This window comes from Eubalaena glacialis, chromosome 10, assembly GCF_028564815.1.
Source record: "Eubalaena glacialis isolate mEubGla1 chromosome 10, mEubGla1.1.hap2.+ XY, whole genome shotgun sequence".
Taxonomy (NCBI): domain Eukaryota; kingdom Metazoa; phylum Chordata; class Mammalia; order Artiodactyla; family Balaenidae; genus Eubalaena; species Eubalaena glacialis.
In genome coordinates, this window is record NC_083725.1 from 113,423,218 (window position 1) to 113,450,326 (window position 27,109).

The 27,109-nt window shown below is 41.0% G+C and overlaps 1 protein-coding gene across 2 annotated transcripts in view; it reads right to left on the bottom strand.

The window, feature by feature from the left end:
• Positions 1-919: 919 nt before the first annotated feature.
• The window catches only part of STX5 (syntaxin 5), a 33,678-nt gene continuing 7,488 nt past the window's right edge, over positions 920-27,109 (bottom strand). For both annotated transcript variants that reach the window (XM_061201900.1, XM_061201899.1), the window contains exons 9-11: positions 26,985-27,091; positions 26,694-26,815; positions 920-1,689 (exon numbers count right to left, since the gene is read on the bottom strand). In XM_061201900.1, coding sequence (XP_061057883.1) covers positions 1,530-1,689; positions 26,694-26,815; positions 26,985-27,091 — 389 coding nt within the window. In that variant the 3' untranslated portion in view covers positions 920-1,529. The remainder of the gene's footprint in view (positions 1,690-26,693; positions 26,816-26,984; positions 27,092-27,109) is intronic.

The following is a 27,109-nucleotide window of genomic DNA, read 5'->3' on the forward strand; positions in this document are numbered from 1 at the left end:
CTCAGTACCATACCTAGCACGTAGTGGGAACTCAACAAATATTTATGAAATAAGCTTCCTATCTATGCGTTCCCCCAAGAAGAGTTGCAGAGTCAAATGAGAAAAACTGCATTTGTCAGGCTTTGGTCGTCTTCACAGACCGCCCCACCCACCACCGATGTGCTGTGCTAAACCCACATCGTGGGTCAACTGGGCAGTGAAGATGCAAGCAAGACCACCCCCTGAACACAGGCCAAGGGGAGAGGAAATATTAAAACACCAGGCCTAGGAAAGACCTGGGCTCTCCTAGACAAATCCCCCCCAAAGTGCTATGGCCAGCCCAGTGTATGGTGATTGTCCTCGCTATAGCTTGAGCTTCCTTTGGGTGTGTGAAATGGGGGAACTCCGGTGACCTCGCCATGATGTGGTCGTGGGTCCTGCTCAGGACTGACAAGCATATTGACCTCCCTGGAGGGTAGGTGTTCCAGGCAGGTCTCTACTTCATTCTCCTGTGACTGGCTTGGATTTGGTGAGGGGCTTCGAGGGGACCACGAGCCTCAGCTGAAGCTGCGAACAAACACTTCTCTTCACCTTTCACTCCTGGCAGCAGGCATAACTCCTGCTTCATCCAGCCCAAGGAAAACGTGGGGCCAGCTGGTTGGAGGATGCAGATGAAACAGGTCCAAGTACTTCTGGAGATAGTCCTGGAAGTTGCCACCGATCAGAGACCCACTCTGGGACCCTGCTCCCCCCTTTGAAGGGAAGTTTCCATGCTAATTAAGTGCTGCTGCACTTGGTTATCCCCTGCTGGAGACAGCTGTGTGCTGTCATGGAGCCCAAAGCCTGGCCCCTTGGGGCCATCAGCCCAACCCTTTCAGTTATAATATTGGGCAGTGGGCTCACTCCACTTGCTGCCTAGGCCTTTTGACGCTCCCACCCAAAAATGACGACATGGCTAGTGAGGCTGACAGTCTTGTTGTAATTGGGAGAAAACAGGCTGCAGCACATTTGGCAGATTGAGAGTCACCTGCAGCCAAAGTTGGGGTTATGCAGGCAGCCGAGGGGCTCAGGGCCCCCTGCCTCACATGGTGAAGAGAGGAAGAAGAGGTCAAATTCTAACCCAGATGGGAAAGTTGGTCCCTGGACCAGTTTCACTTCCTCTCCTCACTCTCAGGAAGGTGGGGAAGGACATCACCTCCCCTTGCTGCCAAAGTTTCTTTTGCGACAGGCTGGGGAGGGTTTATAAAAATCTCCTAGTGGAGACAACCTGCGTGTTGAGCCCCCCAGTTGGCCTCTGCTCCCTTCCAGCCACTTCACAGCAGAGTCCAAATCCAGAACCGTGTGTGTTTCATGGGCTGGAGGGTGGTGAGGGGAGGACAGGGTGGCCAGAGGCAAGGAGTAGGGGATTGGGGGCAGTGGCCATTCTTAGCAGTTCGAAGGAAACAGGGCCTTTCTCCCAAGCACCCTGCACAGGCTCAGTGGCAGCTCTGGCCACCTGCCCTCCCAGGAGGGTTCCAAACCCCCATGGAGTGCCTCAGAGTGGAGAGGGTTCAGGCAAGGAAGACCACAAAGATGATGAAGAAGACAATGAGGATGAGGAAGATTTTGACCATAAGCCACCGGTTGGAGGTGACCGACTGGAAGTACTTGAGGATCTCTGAGTGGGCGGCCTCAACATCCAGCTGGGCTCCCAGCACGTTCTCGTCGATCCTGGGGATAGGGCCAGGAGGAGGGGAAAGAGAATGACACTGGATTAAAAAGAATGCTGTTGAAGTGTACTTTCTGCATGTATATATATTTGTATTGATATATAGAAAAAGCTCTGGAAGGGTAATATAAACAAGTCTTGGCTGTGGTTTGAAAATCAGCTCTGCAACTTATTAGCTTATGACCCTAAGCCAGTCATTTAACCTCAAGTCTCATTTTCCTCAACTGCAAAGGAAGGAAAAATGAGGATAACACAAATCGTTAATTTGTTGTCAGTCTTAAATGAGTTATATAAAGTGCCCAACCCATACTAAGAGGATCCAAAATGTTAGTTATATTTTTTTGCTCATTGGTATTTACTGATTTTTGTCTAATAAACAGTATTGCATTTGTAAAAAGGGGGAAAAGTTCACAGACCATTATGGTAAGGAAACCCTGGTTCTGAGTGAGAAAGGAAGAAAAACTTGATAATGTGGACAGAAAGTCAAGGGATAAGAAAAGCCCTATAATAGGAGAACATGTCTCTCAGGATATAGAGAAGTTCTCAGAAGAACGGCAATCTCTTGAGACACTGCTGAGGAAAATCAAACATATCCCAGCTAATCTGAATATGCAGTCCTAAAAACCAAATATAAACCCTGGTCTTTGCAGGGAGTCGCTGGGAGCAGGCACCTGTGGGAGCTGTGAGGTCAGAAAAGTTGGTGGAGCCTGGTAATCAAGTAGGTAAGTGAGAGGAAAGGCTGGGCCAGTGGCTGCAAGCCCAAGGTCCTGGTAAGGTGGTCAGGAGGATGGCGAGCTAATCTCTGTCCAAATACAGGAGCCTGGATTATACATGACTCCCTGTTTATGTCAGGGAGGCTAACTGAAGTATCAGGTTTCCTAGCTTTTGGCTATAATTACATTTCTCATTGTGGATGCGTCTGTCATCTCATACCCAATTAAGCTCATTCATATTGGCAATTATAATGGCTTTGCTTAACAAAAATAGGAAAACAATGAATGCAATCTGGCATATAAAAGATTTTAAATGGGAGTCTGTGAATGAAATCTAATACAAGGAAAGAAATTACTATTATTCTATAGTAATTTTAAGACAGAAAACTTCTTTAAGGAAGAATGTCAGCTAATAAATGTAGAAGGAATGAGCTAATTAGAAAATTACCATTTTGCAACACACACTCTCACAAACGAATCAGGCAAGGACCATCAGGGGGCTAAGGAGCTGGAAATTCACAGGGACTCAAAGCATCACTCCACAGATGACTCAGTCTGATGGTCACCACCTTGAACAAGTGGCCAAACTTGGTATCACCAATAAAAGAGATAACCTCATCAAGTGCCTACTGATATGATCACCTTCGTAGCCGGCCAAATACATGGAACTTAAATTTAATCATAGGGAAAACAGTGGACAAATAAACATGCAGGACCTCGTACAAGAGACACTGGCCTCTTCAAAAAAAAGTAAGTATCACACACACAAAAAAAACAAAAGGCAGACTAAAGAGACACAACAATCAAATGAAATGTATGAATGTTGCCTGAATCTTAAATTGAAGGAAAAAAGCTAAAAACTTTTTTTTTAGAACAGTTGGGGGAATTTGAGTATGGACTGAGTACTGGATTGTGTTGGAGAATTGTTCATTTTCTTAGGCTTGATAATGGTATTGTGGCTGCTCAGGAGAATACCTATTTTTGGCAGATGCTTGCTGAAGTATCTGGGGATAAAATGTCATGATGTTTGCACCTACTTTTAAATGATTCAGAAAAAAAAAAGGTGAGAGGAAGCAAATGTGATAAAATGTCAACAGTTGGTGAATCCAGGTGAAAGGAATATAGGTGTTCCTTATGCTATCCTCCCAACTTTTCTATAGTTTGAAAATTTTTAATTTACAAGTTGGAGGTAAAAGGAAAATGACTGAGTAACACTAGATCAGCAGTTTTTCTACCTTAGAAAAAAATAAGAATCACCTGTTGAGCGTCTCAAAAACGCAAATTCTTTTTCTTTTTTTTTTTTCTGCCAAGCCAAGTGACTTGTGGGATCTTAATTCCCCGACCAGGGATCGAACCTGAGCCCACAGCAGTGAAAGCGTGGAGTCCTAACCACGGGACCGCCAGGGAATTCCCTGCCGGTCCAGTGGTTAAGACTCAGCGTTTTCACTGCTGTGAGCCGGGGTTTGATCCCTGGTTGGGGAACTAAGATCCCACATACCACAAGGAGTGGGCAGAAAAAAAAAAAAAGCAAATTCTTAGGTCTCACATTCAGAGATTCTAGGGTGGGGCCCAGAAAACTACATACTGAGAACTTTGGACTAAATCAGTGGTTTCTCAAGAGGGTGCTCAAATCCAGATCCACTGGCATTTGCAGGAAGCAAACACAAGAATATCTGAGTCTATTTTAAAAATATCATCCTTTCAAAATTTCAATTTCTTTTTCATATCATTGCCCACAAATTTTCTCTCCTTTGTTATTTCCCTTTTATGTTTCAATCTACTGCCAGATTGCTTCTGAGCCACTCAACTGAAATTGCTGGCACTGATCCAATTAATCCAAGCCCCCTGATCCAAGTAATGCTTGAGGATCCTTAATTCACACTTCCCTTCTCAGGGGCACCAAGAAATAACGACCCCTTTCTCCCTAAAATTCTTTCCACCTCAGCTTCACATCTCTTTGCTTTTTTCTCTCATCTCCCTAAAACTTCCTCCTCAGTCTCTTGGACAGTTTCTTCCCTTCACCACATATGCCTGGAATCCATGGGGAGCTGTCCTGTCCTTATTCTCACTATACCCATTGTCCCTGGGTAGTCTCATCTACCTCCATGGTTTCACCAAGAAGCTGCTGACTCCCAAGTCCTTATCTCTAGCTTAGCCCTCTCTTCTAAGCATTTAGACCATGCATCTCATGCCTCTCAGCTGTCCCAGAACAAACCTCATTCTCCTCACCCAGCACCAGTCTGCGGCCTCTTGTGTTCTCTCTCTATCCCCAGATCCAGGAGAACTAGCTCACAGGAGCAACGACAAATGTTTGCTAAACCAATGAACAAATGAGTACTAACACCGAAAAATACTTATGACACTTTTTCAAGGAAGACTAGAATGTAAAGTTGTATACATACTATAACTCTAACTCTTTTTAAAAATAAAAGGCTTTCAGTTTTGTTTTCTGTTTGTTTGTGGGGTTTTTTTGTTTGTTTGTTTTTTGTTTCTTTTTGGCCTCGCCACGTGGCATGCAGGACTTTAGTTCCCTGTCCAGGGACGGAACCCATGCCCCCTGTAGTGGAAGTGCGGAGTCCTAACCACTGGACCGCCAGGGAATTCCCTAACTCTATTTAAAACACATATGCGGGGGCTTCCCTGGTGGCGCAGTGGTTAAGAATCCACCTGCCAATGCAGAGGACATGGGTTCGAGCCCTGGTCAGGGAAGGTCCCACATGCCGCGGAGCAACTAAGCCCATGCACCACAACTGCTGAGCCTGTGCTCTAGAGCCCGCGAGCCACAACTACTGAGCCCATGAGCCACAACTACTGGAGCCTGCGCACCTAGAGCCCGTGTTCCGCAGCAAGAGAAGCCACCGGCGATGAGAAGCCTGCACACCACAACGAAGAGTAGCCCCCGCTCACCGCAACTAGAGAAAGCCCGCACGCAGCAAAAAAGACCCAACGCAGCCAAAAAAATAAATAATAATAATAAATAAATTCTTAAAATAACACGTATGTATTGGGGAAAGAACACAAAGCTTTTATTGATACAAATCTGTTTCTTTGAATCTATAATATTCTAATATTCAAAATACACTGTAGGGCTTCCCTGGTGGCACAGTGGTTAAAAACCTGCCTGCCAATGCAGGGGACACGGGTTTGAGCCCTGGTCTGGGAAGATCCCACATGCCGCGGAGTAACTACGCCCGTGCGTCACAACTACTGAGCCTGTGCTCTAGACCCCACGAGCCACAACCACTGAGCCCACGTGCCACAGCTACTGAAGCCCACGCACCTACAGCCCATGCTCCACAACGAGAAGCCACCACAATGAGAAGCCCACGCACCGCAACGAAGAGTAGCCCCCGCTCGCTGCAACTAGAGCGCGTACAGCAACAAAGACCCAATGCAACCAAAAAAAAGAAACAAAAACAAAAACACTGTAGCCTGAGGAGCTCCAGTGTTTATGGCCTAACTCAGCAATTCAACTGAATTCCCTAGGTCTCAGTTGAACCAGATAAGAATCAGTCAATTCTCCTGGTTCTAGGATCAAGACTGCTGTCTTCACAGTGCGGTTAAATTGCCCATTTAAATACGTGAGGCTGCTTAATGCATTGGTGTTGGGAAACCTGCTTTATACAAATGCAGGTGTTCACGCAGTTTCACTTGATCAACAACCAAGAGTACCAGCGCTCTGCTTGCTAGGTGCTGTGGGGAATAAAGAACATCCAGGCCTGGACATTGCCTGAAGGCATCAGAGCAAGTGGGCGGGAATGTGTGAACCTGCGGATTCCTCAAAACTCCCACACCTCCTCTCCTTGATTCTCTCCGCTAATGGCCTTTCTTCTTACCGAACTGAGAACACAGAAGTAGTCTGAAGAATTGGGCAAGGTAAAAAAAAAACAGGTTCCTGGCCTCACACTTGGAGATTCTGATTCCACAGATGTGAGTTCAGTGGACTGCCAGGAACCTTCATTTTTTTTTTTTCCAGGAGAAAATATATTTTTAAATTAGGTATAGCTGATTTAAGATACTATAGTAATTTCAGGTATAAAACATGGTGATTCAAAATTTTTATAGATTATACTCCATTTAAAGTTATTATAAAATTTTGGCTACATTCCCTGTGCTGTAAAATATTTATATTCTTGTAGCTTATTTATTTTATACACAGTTTTTATCTCTTAAACCCCTCCCCCATCTTGCCCCCTCCCTTCCCTCTCCCCATCAGTAACCACTAGTTTGTTCTCTATATCTGTGAATTTGTTTCTGTTTTGTTATATTCATTCATTTTTTTCTTTCCATTTTTTTAATTGACGTATTGTTGATTTACAATATTATATGTTTTAGATGTACAACATAGTGATTCACAATTTTTAAAAGTTATACGCCAATTAGTTATTATAAAATATTGTCTATATTGTCTGAACTGTACAATATATCCTTGTAGCTTATTTTATACACAGTAGTCTGTACCTCTTAATCCCCCACCCGCATGTTGCCCCTCTCCCTTCACTCTCCCCACTGGTAACCACTAGTTTGTTCTTTATATCTGAGTCTGTCTCTTTTTTGTCATATTCAGTAGTTTGTCTTATTTTTTAGATTCCACATATAAGTGATATCATACACTAATTGTCTTTAACTTATTTCACTAAGCATAATACACTCCAAGCCTATTCACTGTTGCAAGAGTTGCTGCAAATGGCAAGATTTCATTCTTTTTATGGCTGAGCAGTATTCCATTGTATACATGCACTACATCTTCTTTATCCATTCACCTGTTGATGGACACCTAGGATGTTTCCATATCTTGGCTATTCTAAATAGTGGTGCTGTGAACACTGGGGTGAATGTATGTTTTCAAATTAGTGTTTTCGTTTTCTTTGGATATATACCCAGGAGTGGAGTGGAACTGCTGGACCATATGGTCGTTCTAATATTTTTACTTTTTTGAGGAACCTCCATACTGTTTCCCACAGTAGCTGCACCAATTTACATTCCCACCAACAGTGCACAAGGGTTCCCTTTTCTCCATATCCTTACCACCATTTGTTATTTGTGGTCTTTTTGATGATAGCCAGTCTGACAGGTGTGAGATGGTATCTTATTGTGGTTTTGACTTGCATGTCTCTAATGATTAACAATGTTGAGCATCTTTCATGTGCCTGTTGGCCATCTGTATGTCTTCTTTGGAAAAATGTCTATTCAGGTCTTCTGCCTTTTTTTTTTTTTTTTGGCTGTGCTGTTCGGCTTACAGGATCCCAGTTCCCTGACCAGGGATCGAACCTGTGCCTCCTGAATTGGGAGCACAGAGTCTTAACCACTGGACCTCCAGGGAAGTCCCTCTACTCATTTTTTGATCGGGTTGTTTGATTTTTTGATGTTGAGTTGTATGAGCTGTTTATACATTTTGTAAATTAACCCATCAGTCATATCATTTGCAAATATCTTCTATTTTGGTAAGCTATCTTCTTGTTTTGTCAATGGTTTCCTTTGCTGTGCAAAACCTTGATTCGGTCCCATTTGTTTATTTTTGGTTTTGTTTCCTTTGCTTTAGGAGATGGATGCAAAAAATATTGCTATGATTTATGTCAAAGAGTGTTCTGCCTGTGTTTTCTTTTAGGAATTTTATGGTTTCTGGTCTCACATTTCGGGTCTTTAATCCACTTTGAATTTACTTTTTTTTTTTTTTTGATGCACCATGTGGCTTGTGGGATCTTAGTTCCCTGACCCGGGCCCCTGGCAGTGGAAGCGCAGAGTCCTAACCACTGGACCGCCAGAGAATTCCCACACTTTGAGTTTACTTTTGTATATGGTGTGAGAAAATGCTCCAATTTCATTCTTTTACATGTAACTGTCTGGTTTTCCCAGCACCACTTACTGAAGAGACCGTCTCTTCCCTACTGTATATTGATGCTTCCTGTGTCATAGATTAATTGACCATAAGTGTGTGGGTTTATTTCTGGGCTCTCTATTCTGTTTCATTGATGTGTCTGTTTCTGTTTCAGTACCATAGTGTTTTGATTACTGTAGCTTTGGTACAGTCTGAAGACAGGGAGCATGACACCTCAAGCTCTGTTCTTCTTTCTCAAAATTGTTTTGGATATTGCAAGTCTTTTGTGTTTCCACAAAAGACTAAATGCCATTACTTCACAGGTGAATTCTATCAAACATTTAGAGAAGAGATAACACCCATCCCTCTCAAACTCGTCCAAAAAATTGCAGAGGAAGGAACACTCCCAAACTCATTCTATGAGGCCACCATCAGCCTGATACCAAAACCAGACAAAGATACTACAAAAAAAGAAAATTACAGACCAATATCACTGATGAATATAGATGCAAAAATCCTCAACAAAATACTAGCAAACAGAATCCAACAACACATTAAAAGGATCATACACCATGATCAAGTGGGATTTATCCCAGGGATGCAAGGATTCTTCAATACATGCAAATCAATCAATGTGATACACCATATTAACAAATTGAAGAATAGAAACCATATGATCATCTCAACAGATGCAGAAAAAGCTTCTGACAAAATTCAACACCCATTTATGATAAAAACTCTCCAGAAAGTGGGTATAGAGGGAACCTACCTCAACATAATAAAGGCTATATACGACAAACCCACAGCAAACATCATTCTCAATGGTGAAAAACTGAAAGCATTTCCTCTAAGATCAGGAACAAGACAAGGATGTCCACTCTCACCACTGTTATTCAACATAGTTTTGGAAGTCCTAGCCACGGCAATCAGAGAAGAAAAAGAAATAAAAGGAATACGAATTGGAAAAGAAGAAGTAAAACTGTCACTGTTTGCAGATGACATGATACTACACAGAGGACCCTAGAGATGCCACCAGAAAACTACTAGAGCTAATCAATGAATTTAGTAAAGTTTCAGGATACAAAATTAATGCACAGAAATCTCTTGCATTCCTATACACTAATGATGAAAAATCTGAAAGAGAAATTAAGGAAACACTCCCATTTACCATTGCAACAAAAAGAATAAAATACCTAGGAATAAACCTACCTAGGGAGACAAAAGACCTGTATGCAGAAAACTATGACACTGATGAAAGAAATTAAAGATGATACCAAGAGATGGAGAGATATACCATGTTCTTGGATTGGAAGAATCAATATTGTGAAAATGACTATACTACCCAAAGCAACGTACAGATTCAGTGCAATCCCTATCAAATTACCAATGGCATTTTTTACGGAACTAGAACAAAAAATCTTAAAATTTGTATGGAGACACAAAAGACCCCGAATAGCCAAAGCAGTCTTGAGGGAAAAAAACAGAGCTGGAGGAATCAGACTCCCTGACTTCAGACTATACTACAAAGCTACAGTAATCAAGAAAATATGGTACTGGCACAAAAACAGAAACACAGATCAATGGAACAAGATAGAAAGCCCAGAGATAAACCCACACACCTATGGTCAACTAATCTATGACAAAGGAGGCACGGATATACAATGGAGAAAAGACAGTCTCTTCAATAAGTGGTGCTGGGAAAACTGGACAGCTACATATAAAAGAATGAAATTAGAACACTCCCTAACACCATACACAAAAATAAACTCAAAATGGATTAGAGACCTAAATGTAAAACTGGACACTATAAAACTCTTAGAGGAAAACATAGGAAGAACACTCTTTGACATAAGTCACAGCAAGATCTTTTTTGATTCCTAGAGTAATGAAAATAAAAACAAAAATAAACAAATGGGACCTAATGAAATTTCAAAGCTTTTGCACAGCAAAGGAAACCATAAACAAGATGAAAAGAGAACCCTCAGAATGGGAGAAAATATTTGCAAACTAATCAATGGACAAAGGATTAATCTCCAAAATATACAAACAGCTCATGCAGCTCAACATTAAAAAAACAAACAACCCAATCCAAAAATGGGCAGAAGGCCTACATAAACATTTCTCCAAAGAAGACATACAGATGGCCAAGAAGCACATGAAAGGCTGCTCAACATCACTAATTATTAGAGAAATGCAAATCAAAACTACAATGAGGGGATGCGCTGGGATGGCTGCTGGCAGTCCGCTGCTTGTGGCTCGCGGCCCCTGGAGTGGGATTTGGGGGGACGTTCCTAGCAGCTGCCGAAACCATTTGTTTCGAGGATCCTCCCTGCTCGGCACTGGCTGCCAACTGACACTTTTTCTTGGTGGAACGGAAACACGCGTGTGGACAAGCCGAGGCGCTCCCGGACTGACCGTGTGGATGAAAGGCTCTTGGTGCTCCAGCCAGGCATCTGGGCTGTGCCTCTGAGGTGGGAGAGCCAACTTCAGGACACTGGTCCACAAGTGACCTCCCAGCTCCATGTAATACCAAACGGCGAAAATCTCTCAGAGATCTCCATCTCAACATCAAGACCCAGCTTCACTCAACGACCAGCAAGCTACAGTGCTGGACACCCTATGTCAAACAACTAGCAAGACAGGAACACAGCCCCATCCATTAGCAGAGAGGCTGCCTAAAATCATAATAAGGCCACAGACACCCCAAAACACACCACCAGACGTGGACGTTCCCACCAGAAAGACAAGATCAAACCTCATCCACCAGAACACAGGCACTAGTCCCCTCCACCAGGAAACCTACACAACCCACTGAACCAACCTTAGCCACTGGGGACAGATACCAAAAACAACGGGAACTACGAACCTGCAGCCTGTGAAAAGGAGACCCCAACCACAGTAAGATAAGCAAAATGAGAAGACAAAAAAACACACAGCAGGTGAAGGAGCAGGGTCAAAACACACCAGACCTAACAAATGAAGAGGAAATAGGCAGTCTACCTGAAAAAGAATTCAGAATAATGATAGTAAAGATGATCCAAAATCTTGGAAATAGAATAGACAAAATGCAAGAAACATTTAACAAGGACGCAGAAGAACTAAAGAGGAACCAAGCAATGATGAAAAACACAATAAATGAAATTAAAAATACTCTAGACGGGATCAATAGCAGAATAACTGAGGCAGAAGAACGGATAAGTGACCTGGAAGATAAAATAGTGGAAATAACTACTGCAGAGCAGAATAAAGAAAAAAGACTGAAAAGAACAGAGGACAGTCTCAGAGACCTCTGGGAGAACATTAAACGCACCAACATTCGAATTATAGGGGTCCCAGAAGAAGAAGAGAAAAAGAAAGGGACTGAGAAAATATTTGAAGAGATTATAGTTGAAAACTTCCCTAATATGGGAAAGGAAATAGTTAATCAAGTCCAGGAAGCACAGAGAGTCCCATACAGGATAAATCCAAGGAGAAACATGCCAAGACACATATTAATCAAACTATCAAAAATTAAATATAAAGAAAACATATTAAAAGCAGCAAGGGAAAAACAACAAATAACACACAAGGGAATCCCCATAAGGTTAACAGCTGATCTTTCAGCAGAAACTCTGCAAGCCAGAAGGGAGTGGCAGGATATACTTAAAGTGATGAAGGAGAAAAACCTACAACCAAGGTTACTCTACCCAGCAAGGATCTCATTCAGATTTGATGGAGAAATTAAAAACTTTACAGACAAGCAAAAGCTGAGAGAGTTCAGCACCACCAAACCAGCTTTACAACAAATGCTAAAGGAACTTCTCTAGGCAAGAAACACAAGAGAAGGAAAACACCTACAATAACAAACCCAAAATATTTAAGAAAATGGGAATAGGAACATACATATCGACAATTACCTTAAATGTTAATGGATTAAATGCTCCCACCAAAAGACACAGACTGGCTGAATGGATACAAAAACAAGACCCATATACATGCTGTCTACAAGAGACCCACTTCAGACCTAGAGACACTGAAAGTGAAGGGATGGAAAAAGATATTCCATGCAAATGGAAATCAAAAGAAAGCTGGAGTAGCAATTCTCATATCAGACAAAATAGACTTTAAAATAAAGACTATTACAAGAGACAAAGAAGGACACTATATAATGATCAAGGGATCGATCCAAGAGGAAGGTATAACAATTGTAAATATTTATGCACCCAACATAGGAGCACCTCAATACATAAGGCAAATACTAACAGCCATAAAAGGGGAAATCGACAGCAACACAATCACAGTAGGGGACTTTAACACCCCACTTTCACCAATGGACAGATCATCCAAAATGAAAATAAATAAATAAGGAAACACAAGCTTTAAAATGATACATTAAACAAGATGGACTTAATTTATATTTATAGGACATTCCACCCCAAAACAACAGAATACACATTTTTCTCAAGTGCTCATGGAACATTCTCCAGGATAGATCATATCTTGGGTCACAAATCAAGCCTTGGTAAATTTAAGAAAATTGAAATCGTATCAAGTATCTTTTCCAACCACAACGCTATGAGACTAGATATCAATTACAGGAAAAGATCTGTAAAAAATACAAACACATGGAGGCTACACAATACACTACTTAATAACGAAGTGATCACTGAAGAAATCAAAGGGGAAATCAAAAAATACCTAGAAACAAATGACAATGGAGACATGACGACCCAAAACCTATGGGATGCAGCAAAAGCAGTTCTAAGAGGGAAGTTTATAGCAATACAAGCCTACATCAAGAAACAGGAAACATCTCGAATAAACAACCTAACCTTGCACCTAAAGCAATTAGAGAAAGAAGAGCAAAAAAATCCCAAAGCTAGCAGAAGGAAAGAAATCATAAAGATCAGATCAGAAATAAATGAAAAAGAAATGAAGGAAACAATAGCAAAAATCAATGAAACTAAAAGCTGGTTCTTTGAGAAGATAAACAAAATTGATAAACCATTAGCCAGACTCATCAAGAGAAAAAGGGAGAAGACTCAAATCAATAGAATTAGAAATGAAAAAGGAGAAGTAACCACTGACACTGCAGAAATACAAACGATCATGAGAGATTACTACAAGCAACTCTATGCCAATAAAATGGACAACCTGGAAGAAATGGACAGATTCTTAGAAATGCACAACCTGCCAAGACTGAACCAGAAAGAAATAGAAAATATGAACAGACCAATCACAAGCACTGAAATTGAAACTGTGATTAAAAATCTTCCAACAAACAAAAGCCCGGGACCAGATGGCTTCACAGGCGAATTCTATCAAACATTTAGAGAAGAGCTAACACCTATCCTTCTCAAACTCTTCCAAAATATTGCAGAGGGAGGAACACTCCCCAACTCATTCTACGAGGCCACCATCACCCTGATACCAAAACCAGGCAAAGATGTCACAAAGAAAGAAAACTACAGGCCAATATCACTGATGAACATAGATGCAAAAATCCTCAACAAAATACTAGCAAACAGAATCCAACAGCACATTAAAAGGATCATACACCATGATCAAGTGGGGTTTATTCCAGGAATGCAAGGATTCTTCAATATACGCAAATCAATCAACGTGATACATCATATTAACAAATTGAAGGAGAAAAACCGTAGGATCATCTCAATAGATGCAGAGAAAGCTTTCGACAAAATTCAACACCCATTTATGATAAAAGCCCTGCAGAAAGTAGGCATAGAGGGAACTTTCCTCAACATAATAAAGACCATATATGACAAACCCACAGCCAACATTGTCCTCAATGGTGAAAAACTGAAACCATTTCCACTAAGATCAGGAACAAGACAAGGTTGCCCACTCTCACCACTATTATTCAACATAGTTTTGGAAGTGTTAGCCACAGCAATCAGAGAAGAAAAAGAAATAAAAGGAATCCAAATCAGAAAAGAAGAAGTAAAGCTGTCACTGTTTGCAGATGACATGATACTATACATAGAGAATCCTAAAGATGCTACCAGAAAACTACTAGAGCTAATCAATGAATTTGGTAAAGTAGCAGGATACAAAATTAATGCACAGAAATCTCTTGCATTCCTATATACTAATGATGAAAAATCTGAAAGTGAAATTAAGAAAACACTCCCGTTTACCATTGCAACAAAAAGAATAAAATATCTAGGAATAAACCTACCTAAGGAGACAAAACACCTGTATGCAGAAAATTATAGGACACTGATGAAAGAAATTAAAGATGATAGAAATAGATGGAGAGATATACCATGTTCTTGGATTGGAAGAATCAACATTGTGAAAATGACTCTACTACCCAAAGCAATCTACATTTTCAATGCAATCCCTATCAAACTACCACTGGCATTTTTCACAGAACTAGAACAAAAAATTTCACAATTTGTACGGAAACACAAAAGACCCCGAATAGCCAAAGCAATCTTGAGAACGAAAAATGGAGCTGGAGGAATCAGGCTCCCTGAATTCAGACTATATTACAAAGCTACAGTAATCAAGACAGTGTGGTACTGGCACAAAAACAGAAATATAGATCAATGGAACAGGATAGAAAGCCCAGAGATAAGCCCACGCACATATGGTCACCTTATCTTTGATAAAGGAGGCAAGCATATACAGTGGAGAAAAGACAGCCTCTTCAATAAGTGGTGCTGGGAAAATTGGACAGGTACATGTAAAAGTATGAAATTAGAGCACTCCCTGACACCATACACAAAAATAAACTCAAAATGGGTTAAAGACCTTAACATAAGGCCAGACACTATAAAACTCTTAGAGGAAAACATAGGCAGAACACTCTATGACATAAATCACAGCAAGATCCTTTTTGACCCAGCTCCTAGAGAAATGGAAATAAAAACACAAATAAACAAATGGGACCTAATGAAACTTAAAAGCTTTTGCACAGCAAAGGAAACCATAAACAAGACCAAAAGACAACCCTCAGAATGGGAGAGAATATTTGCAAATGAAGCAACTGACAAAGGATTAATCTCCAAGATTTACAAGCAGCTCATGCAGCTCAATAACAAAAAAACAAACAACCCAATCCAAAAATGGGCAGAAGACCTAAATAGGCATTTCTCCAAAGAAGATATACAGATTGCCAACAGACACATGAAAGAATGCTCAACATCATTAATCATTAGAGAAATGCAAATCAAAACTACAATGAGGTATCATCTCACACCGGTCAGAATGGCCATCATCAAAAAATCTAGAAGCAGTAAATGCTGGAGAGGGTGTGGAGAAAAGGGAACACTCTTGCACTGTTGGTGGGAATGTAAATTGATACAGCCACTATGGAGAACAGTATGGAGGTTCCTTAAAAAACTAAAAATAGAACTACCATACGACCCAGCAATCCCACTACTGGGCATATACCCTGAGAAAACCATAATTCAAAAAGAGTCATGTACCAAAATGTTCACTGAAGCTCTATTTACAATAGCCAGGACATGGAAGCAACCTAAGTGTCCATCATCGGATGAATGGATAAAGAAGATGTGGCACATATATACAATGGAATATTACTCAGCCATAAAAAGAAATGAAATGGAGGTATTTGTAATGAGGTGGATGGAGTTAGAGTCTGTCATACAGAGTTAAGTCAGTCAGAAAGAGAAAAACAAATACAGTATGCTAACACATATATATGGAATCTAAGGGAAAAAAAAAAGGTCATGAAGAACCTAGTGGCAAGACGGGAATAAAGACACAGACCTACTAGAGAATGGACTTGAGGATATGGGGAGGGGGAGGGGTGAGATGTGACAGGGTGAGAGAGTGTCATGGACATATATACACTACCAAATGTAAAACAGATAGCTAGTGGGAAGCAGCCGCATAGCACAGGGAGATCAGCTCGGTGCTTTGTGACCACCTAGAGGGGTGGGATAGGGAGGGTGGGAGGGAGGGAGATGCAAGAGGGAAGAGATATGGGAACATATGTATATGTATAACTGATTCACTTTGTTATAAAGCAGAAACTAACACACCATTGTAAAGCAATTATACTTCAATAAAGATGTTTAAAAAAAAAAAAAACTACAATGAGGTATCACCTCATACCAGTTAGAATGGGCATCATACGAAAATCTACAAACAACAAATGCTGGAGAGGGTGTGGAGAAAAGGGAACCCTCTTGCACTGTTGGTGGGAATGTAAATTGATACAGCCACTATGGAGAACAGTATGGAGGTTCCTTAAAAAACTAAAATTAGAACTACCATATGATCCAGCAACCCCACTACTGGGCCTATACCCAGAGAAAACCATAATTCAAAAAGACACATGCACCCCAATGTTCATTGCAGCACTATTTACAATAGCCAGGTCACGGAAGCAACCTAAATGCCCACTGACAGATGAATGGATAAAGAAGATGTGGTACATATATACAATGGAATATTACTCAGCCATAAAAAGGAACGAAATTGGGTTATCTGTTGAGACGTGGATGGATCTAGAGACTGTCATACAGAGTGAAGTAAGTCAGAAAGAGAAAAACAAATATTGTATATTAATGCATATATGTGGAACCTAGAAAAATGGTACAGATGAACCAGTTTGCAGGGCAGAAATTGAGACACAGATGTAGAGAACAAACGTATGGACACCAAGGGGGGAAAATGGTGGGGGGGTGGGGGTGGGGTGGTGTGATGAATTGGGAGATTGGGATTGACATGTATACACTGATGTGTATAAAATTGATGACTAATAAGAACCTGCTGTATAAAAAAATTAATAAAATTAAAAAAAAAAAAGACTAAATGCCATTAGTATTTTATAGGGATTGCACTGAATCTGTAGATTGCCTTGGGTAGTATGGTCATTTTAATAATATTAATTCTTCCAATCCAAGAACATGGAATATTGTTCCATCTGTTTGTGTCCTCTTCAGTTTCTTTCATCAGTGTCTTATAGCTTTCCAAGTACAGGTCTTTTACTGCCTTAGATTTATTCCTATTCTTTTTGATGCGATTGTAAATGAGTTTCCTTAATTTCTCTTTCTGATAGTTTGTTGTTCGTGTATAGAAATTCAACAGATTTCTGTGTATTAATTTTGTATCCTGCAACTTTACTGAATTTGATGAGCTCTAGTAGCTTTTTGGTGGCATCTTCAGGGTTTTCTATGTATCATGTCGTTTGCAAACAGTGAGTTTTACTTCTTCCTTTACAGTCTGGATTCATTTCTTTTTCTTCTGATTGCTGTGGATACAACTTCCAATACTATGCTGAATAAAAGTGGTGAGAGTGGGCATCCTTGTTCCTGATCTCGAGGATATGCTTTCAGCTTTCCACTGAGTATGATGTTAGCTGTGGGCTTATCATATATGGCCTTTATTATGTTGAGGCATGTTCCGCCCACTTTGTGAAGAGTTTTTATCATACATGGATGTTGAATTTTGTCAAAAGCTTTATCTGCACCTATTGAAATGATCTATAATTTTTATTCTTCAGTTTGTTAATGTGGTATATCACACTGATTTGTGGATTGAAACATCCTTGCCTCCCTGGAATAAGCTCCCACTTGATCATGGTGTGTATTTTTAATGTATTGTTGGATTCAGTCTGCTAATATTTTGTTGAGGATTTTTGTATCTATGTTCATCAGTGATATTGGCCTGTAATTTTATTTTCTGTGATATCTTTGGTTTGGTATCAGGGTGATGCTGGCTTCGTAGAATGAGTTTAGGATCACTCCTTCCTCCGCAATTTTTTGGAATAGTTTGAGGATAGGTGTTAACTCTTCTCTAAACATTTGGTAGAATTCACCTGTGAAGCGATCTGGTCCTGGACTTTTGTTGGAAGTTTTTTAAAATCACTGATTCATTACTGGTAATTGGTCTGTTCATATTTTCTATTTCTTCCTAATTCATCTTGGGAGATTATACGTTTCTAGGAATTTGTTCTCTGCTTCTGGGTTGTCCATTTTATTGGCATATAGTTTTCATAGTAATCTCTTTTGATCCTTTGTATTTCTGTAGTATCAGTTGTAACTTCTCCTTTTTTTGATTTTATTGCCTTAGGCCCTCTCTCTTTTCTTCTTTATAAGTTTGGCTAAAGGTTTATCAATCTTGTTTATCTCTTCTTACTTTCATTGATCTTTTCTATTTTTTTTTTAGTCTCTATTTCATTTATTTCTTCTGTAATCTTTATTACTTCTTTCCTCAACTAACTTTGGGTTTGTTTGTTCTTCGTTTTCTAGTTCCTTTAGGTGTAAGGGTAGGTTGTTTGAGATTTTTATTTCCTGAGGCAGGCTTCTATTGCTATAAACTTCCCTCTTAGAACTGCCGTTGCTGCATCCCACAGATTTTGGATTATTGTTTTCGTTTTGTCTCCAGATAATTTTTATTTCTCCTTTCATTTCTTCAGTGATCCATTGGTTGTTTAGCAGCATATTGTTCAGCCTCCACTTGTTAGTTTTTTTTGCAGTTTTCTTCTTGTAGTTGATTTCTACTCTCATAGCATTGTGGTTGGAAAAGATGCTTGATATGATTTCAGTTTTCTTAAATTTACTAACACTTGGTTTGTGGCCTAGCGTGTAATATATCCTGGAGAGTGTTCCATATGCACTTGAAAAGAATTTGTATTCTGCTGCTTTTGGAGGAATGTTCTCTATATAAACCCATTTGGTCTAATGTGTCACTTAAGGCCAGTGTTTCCTTATTGACTTCTTGTCTGATGTGTCCATTAATATGTGAGATATTAAGATTCCCTACTATTATTGTGTTAGTGTCAATTTCTTCCTTTATGTCTGTTAATATTTGCTTTATATATTCAGGTGCTCCTATGTCTGGGTGCATGTATGTCTACAATTGTTATATCTTCTTATTGGATTGATCCCTTGATCATTATGTAATGTCCTTCTTTGTCTCTTGTTACAGTCTTTATTTTAAAGTCTGTTTTGTATGATATAAGTATTGCTACCCAGCTTTCTTATGCTTTCCATCTGCATGGAATACCTTTTTCCATCCCCTTTCAGTCTGTGTGTGTGTCTTTAGATCTGAAGTGAGTCATATATAGGCAGCATATATATAGGTCTTGTTTTTGTATCCATTCAGGCACTCTATGTCTTTTGATTGGGGCACTTAGTCCATTTACATTTAAAGTAATTATTGATAGGTATGTACTTATTGCCATTTCGTTAGTTGTTTGAGGGTTGTTTTTGTAGTTCTTTTTGTTCCTTTCTTCTTTTGTTCTCTTCCCTTATGATGTGATGACTATCTTTGGTGTTATGTTTGAATTCTTTTCTCTTTTTTGTATATCTATTATAGATTTTTGGTTTATGGTCACCATAGGTTTATATATAGCAATCTATAAATATACATATGTGGTTATTTTAAGTTGCTGATCTCTTAAGTTCAAATGTATTTTTACTCCCCTCCCCCACAGTTAGTTTTTGACATCATATTTTACAACTTTTTGTTTTGTGTACCCCTTACTTATTGTAGATATAGGTGATTTTACTCTTTGTCTTTTAATTTTCCTACCAGTTTTGTAAGTGGTTGATTTACTACTTTTACTGTATATTTAATTTTACCAATGAGCTTTTTCCTTTCATAATTTTCATGTTTCTAGTTGTGGCCTTTTTTTTTTTTACTTAGGTTAGTCCCCTTAACATTTCTTCTAAAGCTGGTTTGGTGGTGCTGAACTCTTTTAGCTTCTGCTTGTCTATAAAATTTTTGATTCCCTCATCAAATCTGAATGAAAGCCTTGGCAGGTAGGGTGTTCTTGCTGTAGGTTTTTCCTTTTCATCACTTTAAATATACCATGTCACTCCCTTCTGGACTGCAGAGTTTCTGCTGGAAAAGTCAACTGATAGCCTTATGGGAGTTCTCTTGTACATAACTTGTTATTTTTCCCTTGCTGCTTTTAATATTCTCTGTCTTTAATTTTTGCTATTTTAATTACAATGTGTCTTTGTGTGGTCCTCTTCAGGTTGATGCTGTTCGGGACTCTCTGGGTGTCCTGGACCTGGATGTCTGTTTTCTTTCCCAGGTCAGGGAAGTTTTCAGCTATAATATTATGTCTCCCAATACGTTCTCTGTCTCTTTCTCCCTTCCCCTCTGGGACCCTTATAATGCAGATGTTAGTACACTTGATGTCCCAGAGATCTCTTAAACTGTGCTCACTTTTTTTTTTTCTTTTCAGTTTCAGTGATTTCCACTACTCTTATCTTCCAACTCACTAATCCATTCCTCTGTATCATTTAATCTACTGTTGATTCCTTCTAGTGTATTTTTCATTTCAGTTATATTCATCCGTTTGGTTCTTCTTTACATCTTCTAACTCTTTGTTAATCTTCTCACTGTGTTCATCCATTCTTCTCCCAAGTTCCTTGATCATCTTTATGATTATTACCTTGAACTCTTTATCAGGTAGTTTGCCTATCTCCACTTCACTTAGTTCTTCTTCTGGGGTCTTAACTTGTTCCTTTGATTGGAACATGCTCCTCTGTTGCCTCATTTTGCCCAATTTGCTGCTTTTATTTCTATGTACCTGGTAGGTTCGTTATGTTTCCTGACCTTAGAGAAATGGCCTTTCGTAGGAGATGTCCTATGCATCCCAGCAGTTCACTTCCCTCGGTCACCAGAGCTATATGCTCTAGGGCTGCCCCATATTGTGTGGGCCCTTCTGCTGTGGTGGGGCTGACTAGGCGTAGGTGGCCCAGTAGGCATGGCTGGCCCCTGGTCTGGTTAGTTGCCAGGCTCTGCCTTGTGCAGCGGCTGCCAGCCACTGGTTGGCAAGATCTTCATTTTTTATAAGCTCTATAGGGGGAGGGGGTTCCTATGAACACCCAGGTTTGGCAACCAATGGTTAAAAGGATGTTTGTTTATTTATTCAACTACTAGGTGCTGAGTCCCAGGCATTTACACAGTGCCATGAGTTCAGTTATCTTGGTCCCTCCCCCCCAGCATCTGCTTTCCCAGCTCTCACTAGCTCGTCTCAAAGCCAAGTCCTCTATTTATCCACTGGATCCCACTTCCTCTCACCTTCTCAAAGACATAACTTTAAGATTCTTCCCCCTGCCTGCTATATTATCAATTTTTATTTCTCTGCTGGATCATTCCCATTAGAATACAAACATATGGGGCTTCCCTGGTGGCACAGTAGTTGAGAATCTGCCTGCCAATGCTGGGGACACAGGTTCAATCCCTGGTCTGGGAAGATTCCACGTGCCGCGGAGCAACTAAGCCCATGCGCCGCAACTACTGAGCCTGCACTCTACAGCCTGTGAGCCACAGCTACTGAGCCGCGTATCACAACTACTGAAGCCCACGCGCCTAGAGCCCGTGCTCCGCAACAAGAGAAGCCACCGCAATGAGAAGCCTGCACACCACAACAAAGAGTAGCCTCCACTCACTGCAACTAGAGGAAGCCCATGCACAGCAACGAAGACCCAATGCAGCCAAAAATAAATAAATAAAATAAATTTATTAAAAAAAAAAAAAAGAATACAAACATACTTTAATTTTCTCCCATTCTTTAAAAAAACAAAAACCTCTTGTCTTCCACTGGACAAATTGGGAACAATCTGAACATTGAAAATAATCATTATCCTAACTAATTGTAATATAAAACATAAATAAAAACCTTAAGCCCGTAATAATACTCAAAAACAAGGAAGAATTAAAACAAAACAAAAAACCTCCTTGGTCACTACTATGGCACCTACTCCATAACTATTTACTCTGAAAATACAGGAAAATAATTAAGGTTTATCCAGCCTGATTAAGATGAACTTCAGGGGCTTCCCTGGTGACGCAGTGGTTGAGAATCTGCCTGCCAATGCAGGGGACACGGGTTCGAGCCCTGGTCTGGGAAGATCCCACATGCCACGGAGCAACTGGGCCCGTGAGCCACAACTACTGAGCCTGCGCGACTGGAGCCTGTGCTCCGCAACAAGAGAGGCCACGATAGTGAGAGGCCTGCGCACCGCGATGAAGAGTGGCCCCCGCTTGCCACAACTAGAGAAAGCCCTCGCACAGAAACAAAGACCCAACACAGCCAAAAATAAATAAATAATAATTTCTAAAAAAAAAAACAGGGGCTTCCCTGGTGGCGCAGTGGTTGAGAGTCTGCCTGCTAATGCAGGGGACACGGGTTCGAGCCCTGGTCTGGGAGGATCCCATATGCCGCGGAGCAACTAGGCCCGTGAGCCACAACTACTGAGCCTGCGCGTCTGGAGCCTGTGCTCCACAACAGGAGAGACCGCGATAGTGAGAGGCCCGCGCACCGCGATGAAGAGTGGCCCCCGCTCGCCGCAACTAGAGAAAGCCCTCGCACAGAAACGAAGATCCAACACAGCCAAAAATAAATAAATTAATTAAAAATAACAACAACAAAAAAGATAAAGGACTTAAAAAGTAATTAAAAAAAAAAAAAAAAAAGATGAACTTCAGCTCATGCAGTTAATAAAGGAAAGCTCTTCTTTACAGAAAAAACACACCCAAATTAGATAAATTGATTCAGACCAGACAAGCATCATAACTGACTACTAGAAACATTAGCTTAAAGGCTTTTTGGGAACAGGGTATCCCATAATCACTTGCTGATTGCAAAGAAAAAAATGTGCTTTTAAAAGGACAGATTATCTGTTACTACCTTAATCAAGTGATCAAACTTGTTCTAGATAATACAGGGTCAATCTGACATTAAATGCCTCCTAATGAGATGTAATTTGTTGATATATATATATGTACATATATCAGCAAAATAAATATATAGTTATAGTTGATTTTTTTTTGGCCGTGCCACGTGGCTTGCGGGATTTTAGTTCTCCAACGAGGGATCAAACCCAGGCCCTTGGCAGTGAAAGTGCTGAGTCCTAACCACTGGACCACCAGGGAATTCCTATAGTTGATTATATATATGTATATATACATATTCCTAGAAGAAGAAAACAGAAAGAGAAAGAGGCAGAAAAAAATCTTGAAGAAATAATGGTCAAATATTCCCTAAACTTTGTGAAAGACATAAATTTACAGATTCAAGAAGCTCAGAGAACCCCAAGCAGCATAAATTCAAAGAAGGGGCTTCCCTGGTGGCGCAGTGGTTAAGAATCCGCCTGTCAATGCAGGGGACACGGGTTCGAGCCCTGGTCCGGGAAGATCCCACATGCCATGGAGCAACTAAGCCCGTGAACCACAACTACTGAGCCTGCGCTCTAGAGCCCGTGAGCCACAACTACTGAAGCCCAAGCGCCACAACTACTGAAGCCCATGCGCCTAGAGCCCATGCTCCGCAACAAGAGAAGCCACTGCAATGAGAAGCCCGTGCACTGCAACAAAGAGTAGCCCCCACTCTCAGCAACTAGAAAAAACCCATGTGCAGCAGCGAAGACCCAATGCAGCCAAAAATTAAATAAATGAATAAATAAATTTATATAAAAAAAAAGAAAAGTAAAAGAATTTGTCATCAGCAGAACTGCACTACAAAAAGTACTAAGGAAAATTCTCCAGGTTAAAGGGTAGTGATGGAAACTGGATATTCGGGAAGAAATGAAGAGCACTGGAAAACAGTAAATATATGAGTAAGTATAAAAGACTATTTTTTCCTCTTAATTTCTTTAAGATAAAAATTATACTATTATACTGTGGAGTTTATAAAGTATGTAGATGCAACAAATATGACAACTAAAGCATAAAAGATGGAGGAGAGGGTTGCAAAGTTCTCACATTTTATATGAAGCTAACTGTGAAAAGTTAATGATGCATATTGTAATCCCTAGAGCAACCACTGGAAAAAAAAAAAGCAATTACATATAGCTAAAATACCAACAGACAAATTTAAATGAAATTAAAAAAATTTTTTTTCAACCGTTCAAAAGACAGGAAAGAAGGAAGAGAGGAACAAAAAACAGAAGGGAAAAACAGAAAAAAAAATAGTAAAATGGTAGGCCTAAATCCAACCTTAGCAAAAATTATTAACTATTAATGAACTAAACACTCCAATTAAATTCTCAGCTCTCATCTTGCTTGGCCTATAAGCAAAATTTGTCACAGCTGATTATTCTTTCCCTGAATCATTTTCTTCTCCTGGCTCCTAGGACACCACATTCATTTATTTTTCTGCCTACCTCACAAGCTGTGCTCCTGTTCAGTGCCCTCCCTCAGAACTGAGAACTGAGTCCAGAAATAGCCCTGGGACTCAGTGCTTGATCCTCCTCTTAGAACTCCCTTGGCCTAGTTTCAAAGTCCCATTCTGCCCACTCTTGGCCCAGACCTGTCTCCTCAACTCCTTATACCTATCGGCCTGTTCACTATCTCCACCTAGATGTCTAACAAACAACTGTCCACCTCTTGTTGGACGTGTCCAACACAACTTATTTTGCCCCAAATCTACTCTACCCTGCGTAACCAGCCCTATTTCAAGTGAAGAGCATGAATCCCTTTGATTGCTCACATCAAAAGCCTGGAGTTATCATAAATTCTTTTTCTCTCACGCCCTGCATTCAGTTCATCAAGTAATTGATCCTATTGGTTCTACCTCCAAAATACATCCAGAGTGCAACTACTACTCATACAACCTTGGTCCCAGCTACCATCACCTCTTGCCTAGATTACTGAAAAGGCCTCTGCATCCGTCTCCCTGCTTCTATCCTAGGTCCTTACAATCTGTTCTGACTACAGCAACCAAATGATTCTTTTAAAATAGAAGTCAGAGGGATTTCCCTAGCAGTTCAGTGGTTAGGACTTGGCGCTTTCACTGCGGTGGCCTGGTTCAATCCCTGGTCAAGGAACTAAGATCCGACAAGCCACGGAGTGCGGCCCAGAAAATAAATAAATAAAACAGAAGTCAGATAGTATAACCGTTCATCAAAACCCTGCAGTGGCTCCCCATGTCACTCAGAGTAAACGCTAAATCCTCACACTGGCTTTAAAAGGCCCCACATGATCTGGTCTCCCATTTCCCTTCTAACCTCACCCGGTACTACTCTCCTTCTCACCTGTCCCCAGATGCAGTGGCTTCTTTGCTGTCCTTTAACTCATCAGACATATTCTTGCCTGAAGGCCTTTACACTGGTTCTTCCCTCTGCCTGGTACTCTTCTCCATATATCCACATGGCAAACTCCCTTACCTTCCCCCTTCTTGGATAGACGTCATCTTCTTAATAGGGCCTCTCTTAATAACCATCCTATTTAAAATTACAACTTGCTCCTCCAAACCTAGAACTCCTGATTAGTTTACCCTACTCTACTTTTATTTATGGATTTATCACTGGGCAAAAATATATACTGGACCATTTACTTATTATGTATATTTTAACTTATCTATCTCCCCTACTACAATGTGTATTCCACAAGGGGAGGGTTCTTTGTCTCTTTCATCCTCGACTGTATCTCCATAACTGACTGAATGAACGCTAAGTGCCAAAGAGGAGCAGATAAAATGCCTCGTGCAGTAGCAGGGGGCCCCAGGGGAGCAGAGAGGCCTTCCCGTGCGTGGGCTCTGCCTACCTCCCTCCAGTCTTATCCTGTACCTTTCTCTTCCTGTTCATTGCTTTCCAGCTGCACTGGCCTTCTTGATTCTTTTCTTAAAATTTTTTAAAAAATTAATTAATTTATTTGGTTGCGTTGGGTCTTCCTTGCTGCACGCAGGCTTTCTCTAGTTGCATCGAGTGGGGGCTATTCTTCGTTGCAGTGCACAGGATTCTCATTGCAGTGGTTTCTCTTGTTGTGCAGCTCGGGCTTTAGGCGCGCGGGCTTCAGTAGCTGTGGCACGTGGGCTCAGTAGTTGTGGCTCACAGGCTCTAGAGCGCAGGCTCAGCAGTTGTGGTTCACGGGCTTAGTTGCTCCGTGGCATGTGGGATCTTCCCGGACCAGGGCTCGAACCCGTGTCCCCTGCAGTGGCAGGCAGATTCTTAACCACTGTGCCACCAGGGAAGTCCTTTGATTCTTTGATACAGCAAGACTGTCCCATCGTAGGGCCTTTGCTCTAGCTGTCCGCACTGCCTAGACAACTCTTACCCTCTCCTTTGCATGGGTGGATCCCTCTTGTAGTTCATGTCTCTGCTTAAATATCAAGTCTTCAGAGCAGCCTTCCCTGCCGCCCAATCTGATATACCTCCTCCATCACTTTCTGAACACCTCATCCGACTTTAATTCTCAGTATAGCCCTTATCAGTGCCTGAAAATTTCTTCTCAATTCTTTTTAACAGCTGTCCTCACCCACACTATTCAATTCCATACTACAAAGTAAGCGCCACAAAATAGACTTAACTGTGCTATTCATCACTGTATCCCCAGCACCTAGGACAGTGCTTGACAAGGAACAGGTGCTCAATTAACACTTGTTGAGTGGATGGAGGCAGGTGAACTTGACCCTATGGGTGGACAGGATTCACTCTTCTCTTTCAAAGGGCATCAAGCTGTCCCTGGGGACCTTTAGGATGCCAATCCACAGGGAAGAGAAGGCTCCTGTTTTTGAAGTTAAGGAGAGAAAGAATCTCACCTCTGAATGGTTTCTTCCTGTTCCTTAACCATGTGTGCCAACTGCTGGAAGATGGAGCCCAGCTCAACAATTGTGGACTCAATATTCTGCATGGTGTCTGCCCGGCTCTGGATGTAGGAATCCTTCAGAGGAGAGACAGCATACATGAGCACTGGGAGCTTCTGCAGGGTAGGGCCTGCCTCTTTAGGACCCTCCACTTTGCCATTCCACCCATGGCACATTCCAAACGCTTGCTTGTGACCACAGAGGAAAACAGAGGAGCAACTCCTCCCAAGCTCAGAGCGTGGATACCTGCTCATCAATGAGCTGCAGCTGCTGGCTGGTCCTAGAGTCCATCATGTTAATGGCCACGTCCCCAGAGGCTCGAGACTCCGCCCCCAAAACCACAGCACCGCCCCCTGGGGGAAGAAAGAAGA